The 5,527-nt window shown below is 47.1% G+C and overlaps 1 protein-coding gene across 6 annotated transcripts in view; it reads right to left on the bottom strand.

Annotated features, from left to right (window-relative positions):
- Positions 1-1,757: 1,757 nt before the first annotated feature.
- The window catches only part of arnt2 (aryl-hydrocarbon receptor nuclear translocator 2), a 121,865-nt gene continuing 118,095 nt past the window's right edge, over positions 1,758-5,527 (bottom strand). For all 6 annotated transcript variants that reach the window (XM_042316168.1, XM_042316165.1, XM_042316164.1 and 3 more), the window contains 2 exons: positions 4,383-4,528; positions 1,758-3,265 (listed from right to left, as the gene is read on the bottom strand). In XM_042316168.1, the coding sequence (XP_042172102.1) occupies positions 3,167-3,265; positions 4,383-4,528 (245 nt within the window). In that variant the 3' untranslated portion in view covers positions 1,758-3,166. The remainder of the gene's footprint in view (positions 3,266-4,382; positions 4,529-5,527) is intronic.

Genomic DNA, 5,527 nt, shown 5'->3' on the forward strand with positions numbered 1-5,527 from the left:
TGTCTGGCAAACGTCACTCTGGTCTTGATATTCGTTTTTGAGAGCAGACTTCTTCCTTCCTGACCTCCCATGTAGGGCAAGTTTGTGCAGTCTCTTTCTGACAGTTGACTCATGCACTTTGACATTGATTGTGTCAAGAGAGGCCTGTAGATCCCTTGATGTTACCCTGGGGTTCTTAGAGACTTCTGAGCATCTTTCGATCAGCTCTTGGGCTGAATTTGGTGGGACGACCTGTCCTAGGTAGATTGTGGTCTGGAATTGTCTCCATTTGTAGATGATCTGTCGGACAGTGGAACGATGTACTTAGCTTGGAAATGGATTTGTTATTCCTCCCAGACCCATGGTCATCAGTAATCTTTCTTCTGAGGGCCTCTGAGGTCTTTTGATCTTGGCTGATGTGTTACCATACACCCATATGGTTAAGACCAAACCAAGTTTCTAATCTTTATGGAAGGCTGTACACTTCCAATGTACTCTAATGATTTCCTAATCATTTGCACCTATATTGGTGCACCAGATCCACATTTGAGCCATGATAAAGGTAGGGGTGTACACATTTTTTCTGCATAAGGAAACTGCATTTTTGGTCATTTTAATTGTTTTTCATTTTTTATATTTAACAAATTCTTATTTACAATGATGGCCTAGGAACAGTGGGTTAACTGCCTTGTTCAGGGACAGAACGACACATCTTTACCTTGTCAGCTTGGGGATTTGATCCAGCAACCTTATGGTTACTAGCCCAACGCTCTAACCACTAGGCTACCTGCCGTTAATTGCATAACATTTTCAAAGTACATTTTTTTGTGTTTTTTTGTTCCATTGGGTTACATTTATCAATGAATGTGGTTGGAATTTATCTCAAATGTTCATGTGCCCAAAAATAAAAAGACCACTTTCCAAAGAGTGTACTTTATCACGACTGTATAAGTCTGGGTGCATAACCAGACTAGTAGTACAGCTCGGCTCAGGTCACCTAGTAGGCCTAACAGAAGTGTGACAAGGTCAAGAGAGTGGCTGTATCTAACACTTTTAAAAAGCTTTTCTTACCGTGTCACTTCCTTTTTCAAGTTCAGCCGTGTTTTTTCATTTGTACCATTTTACCATCTCAGTGTGTTCGTGAAGGAAAGAGAAAGGAAGAGGTAGCCATTTTACTATTGAAACAGCCATTTTGATGTTCTTTCTGCAGACTCATGTCCCGGTTAGTCTACCAGATCCACCTAAAGGAAAACAGACACACACCCATCTTGTCTTGTGTGAAGTGATAGTGTGGAAAGAGTGGGACATGCCTGCGAAATCACCACACACAAGTAAGTACTGAAGCACACACACCTTCAGACTGTGAACTATGGGAGAAAGCCCAACTCAGCACCTCCCTCACGTCCACCCTGATTCCTCCCAGAAAGGAAGGGCACTCTGTTGCTACTGGCACTAGGACAGGGCTCGGGAGGACTCCAATGAATGGGTGATAAACACACACATCTTCTCATGACTATATGTTTTGACAAGAAATAGAAACCTCCAGTAGAGACAGACCTAACATATCCCTTGGTAAATCTAATCTTTAGACTAGATTGGAGATCGTCTCCATTACAAAAACACCGGACAAGGATGTGTCTCAAACAATGGCACACTATTACTTGTCTGGAACAATTAGAAATAAAACCTTGTTTCCTCCGTGTTCTCCAATGTTCTTCTTTGTGTTTATTATTTCTACACTATATTCCACGACACAAAAATCTGCCCGGAAACACTTCTTTGATTAGAAGCCACGTAACCAATAAACATTTATTTTCACGAGCACAAAAATGTGTTAAACAAAAATAATGGGTAACATTTACACACTTTTATACAGGTTCCTTAAACTCAATGTACAATTAAGACTAAACTAAATACCGATAGTTAAATATGTACTCACATTGCACACATTGATGACACCTACATAAACCTACACAAAAAACAACGTATACTGTGTAAAAGTAACGAGTCAACATAAAAATCACATTATTTACAAAAACATACATTTTTAGATTTTTTTTTAGCAAAAGGATTCCAGTTGTAGATTCTGTCCCATCAGTCATTAACCAGAGACACGGTACACAATCTATCATTCTGTCCCATCAGTCATTAACCAGAGACACGGTACACAATCTATCATGTAAAAGTTCCCTCGCTATAAAGTAGAATTCAGTCTCTGTTAATAATCAGAAAAGAGAATAATATAATAAAGTTATAAAGTAGAGCAGCGAGAGCCACAAGGATACACTAAACTAGTATATATACTGTACTGCGTTGCTTTGGCGGTATGGCGGTTTTTTCCCTTTTAGCAAGCTGGTGAGTTTTAGCGGTTAGCTTCGATGAAGTGCACTTAAGCATTGTAGCTTAGCGACTTTTGCCGGTGAGTGGAATCTTTATTTGTATTTTTTCTACACAGAATCCTTCTAGACTTTCGTAGGTTTTATCTAGGTGTTATGAACATCACTACATATAGGTATAATTTACAGCATAAAGCTTAATGTAATACTGAGGGAGGAGCAGCAGTGACATACTGTATGATAATATGTATCGATGGTACCAACATTGATCAGCGTGGTGAGTGTCTCTTGGCCTGGAGCAGTTTGGCAGAGTGGAGTGCAAAGTGGATATTGGCAGCTTAAAAGGTGCAATCTGTCATTTTTGTTTCCCCCCCAAAGTGCTGCCTGCCTCTGCAATTGTTTGCAAACGAAAGGGGGTCTGCACAGGTGAATTTTCTAGGCTTTGTATTTTTTTACTGCTTCTTGGCATATTTTGTAGTACTTCAAGATGCCACTAGGGGAAATGAAAGTTACAGATTGCACCTTTAAATTCACAAGCCTTTGTTAAAAGAACAGGCATCATTTAAGTGAATGAAGAAGACATTATTACAAAGGAAAAGGTCAGTACACCACTAGCAATGTACCAGTCTTCTATAGAACCAACTCTCTTCTCGTAAAGGAAACAGGTATGTGTCAGAGTGTGTGTGTGTTTATGAGAGGGTGCATCTGGACATTCACTGTGTGATAAAGTGTGTGTGTGAGGTTGGGGAGCCATGAAGGAACCAGCACATTGTGTTCTATTCCTTTTCCTCTATCAGAGGGTTCTAGTGGAAGAACAGAGCAGTGTTCCATTGATAGAACGTTAAATGGTTCTACTCGGAGAAGGGAGGGAACATGCCCAGATCAGCAAAGTCTTCAATGTTGTAGTTGGCTGTTCCTTGTGTTGGGTCTCCTGCCATCGGCAACATGTCCTACAGAGAGACAGACGGGGAGGGAGAGAGGAAAGGTCAGGATCAGGGACACAGACTTTCATGTGGAGCCATATCAGACAGCACTGTGTACACTGGGCTCAGGCCAGGGAAGGAGAGGAAATAAGCCATTGAAGCCCAGTGTGTCCAAGGTGACCTCTCTTCCTGCCTCTCATACACATGGATTACTGTAGGATATTGGAGCTTGGGATTGGTGTGCATGATACCTGGAAGAGTTAGTGTCTTTCTGTGTTACCTGGAACACTGCTGTCTGGAAGGGTTTAGGGTGTGTCTCTGTTACCTGGAACCCCGTTGCCTGGGAGGGGTTAGGGTGTGTCTCTGTTACCTGGAACACCTCTGTCTGGGAGGGGTTAGGGTGTGTCTCTGTTACCTGGAACACCGCTGCCTGGGAGGGGTTAGGGTGTGTCTCTGTTACCTGGAACACCTCTGTCTGGGAGGGGTTACCTGGGAGGGTTAGGGTGTGTCTCTGTTACCTGGAACACCTTTGTCTGGAAGGGGTTAGGGTGTGTCTCTGTTACCTGGAACACCGCTGCCTGGGGGGGTTAGGGTGTGTCTCTGTTACCTGGAACACCGCTGCCTGGGAGGGGTTAGGGTGTGTCTCTGTTACCTGGAACACCTCTGTCTGGGAGGGATTAGGGTGTGTCTCTGTTACCTGGAACACCTCTGTCTGGGAGGGATTAGGGTGTGTCTCTGTTACCTGGAACACCTCTGTCTGGGAAGTTACCTGGGTTAGGGATTAGTGTGTGTCTCTGTTACCTGGAACACCTCTGTCTGGGAAGGGTTAGGGTGTGTCTCTGTTACCTGGAACACCTCTGTCTGGGAGGGATTAGGGTGTGTGTTACCTGGAACACCTCTGTCTGGGGGGTTAGGGTGTGTGTTACCTGGAACACCTCTGTCTGGGAGGGGTTAGGGCGTGTCTCTGTATAACCTGGAACACCTCTGTCTGGGAGGTGTTAGGGTGTGTGTTACCTGGAACACCTCTGTCTGGGAGGGGGTTAGGGTGTGTGTTACCTGGAACACCTCTGTCTGGGAGGGGTTAGGGCGTGTCTCTGTATAACCTGGAACACCTCTGTCTGGGAGGTGTTAGGGTGTGTGTTACCTGGAACACCTCTGTCTGGGAGGGGTTGGGGTGAGAGTGTGGCTCTCCTCCCTGTTGGCCATGGTGCTGGTTCTGCCATTGGGACCAGACCTCACTAGGCCGACCCTGGAACTGACCCCCACTCTGACTGCCCTCTCCTGACACATCTAGAGAGAGAGAGAGAGGAGAGAGAGAGGGAGAGAAGAGAAGGAGGTAGGAGGAGGAGGGGAGGGAGAGGTAGGAGGAGGGGGGAGGGAGGAAAGAAGAGAGGTAGGAGGAGGGGGAGGGAGGGAGGAGGAGGAAGAAAGAAGAGAGGTAGGAGGAGGGGGGAGGGGGGGGGAGGAGGAGAAAGAAGAGAGGTAGGAGGAGGGAGGGAGGAGGAGAAAGAAGAGAGGTAGGAGGAGGGGGAGGGAGGGGGAGGAGGAGAAAGAAGAGAGGTAGGAGGAGGGGGGGAGGGGAGGAGGAGAAAGAGAGAGGTAGGAGGAGGGGGAGGGAGGGGAGGAGGAGAAAGAAGGAGGTAGGAGGAGGAGGGAGGGAGGAGGAGAGAAGAAGAGAGGAGGAGGAGGAGGGAGGAGGAGAGAAGAAGAGGAGGAGGAGGAGGGAGGGGGAGGAGGAGGAGAGAGGAGAGGGGGAGGAGGAGAAAGTAGAGAGGTAGGAGGAGGAGAGGAGGAGAAGAAGAGAGGTAGGAGAGGGGGAGGGGGAGGAGAGAGGAGGGAGAGGTAGGAGGAGAGGGGAGGGAGGGAGGAGGAGAGGGAGAGGAGGAGGAGGGAGGAGAGAGAGGAGGAGGAGGGGAGAGGGGGAGAGGAGGGGGAGGGGGAGAGAGGGGGAGGAGGAGAGAAGAGAGGCAGGAGGAGGGGGAGAGGGAGGAGGGGGAGGAGGGAGAGGGAGGAGAGAGGGGGAGGAGGAGAAAGTAGAGAGGTAGGAGGAGGGAGAGGGAGGAGGGAGAGGGAGGAGGAGGGGGAGAGACACAGTGAGCAGTCAGCAACACATTGCGTAAGTGTGAGGTGACCCTTCACCACCTTTGGTGTTCAGATAGAATACAGTCATCAATGTTCTCTGTTCCCTACAGGCCCAACACTAATACATGTCTACATGCCAAATGGCCCCCTGTCCCCTATATAGTGCTATATATAGACAGCCCTGATCAAAAGTAGTCCACTATGTAG

This window comes from Oncorhynchus tshawytscha, unplaced genomic scaffold, assembly GCF_018296145.1.
Source record: "Oncorhynchus tshawytscha isolate Ot180627B unplaced genomic scaffold, Otsh_v2.0 Un_contig_6529_pilon_pilon, whole genome shotgun sequence".
In the NCBI taxonomy this organism is placed as follows: Eukaryota; Metazoa; Chordata; class Actinopteri; order Salmoniformes; family Salmonidae; genus Oncorhynchus; species Oncorhynchus tshawytscha.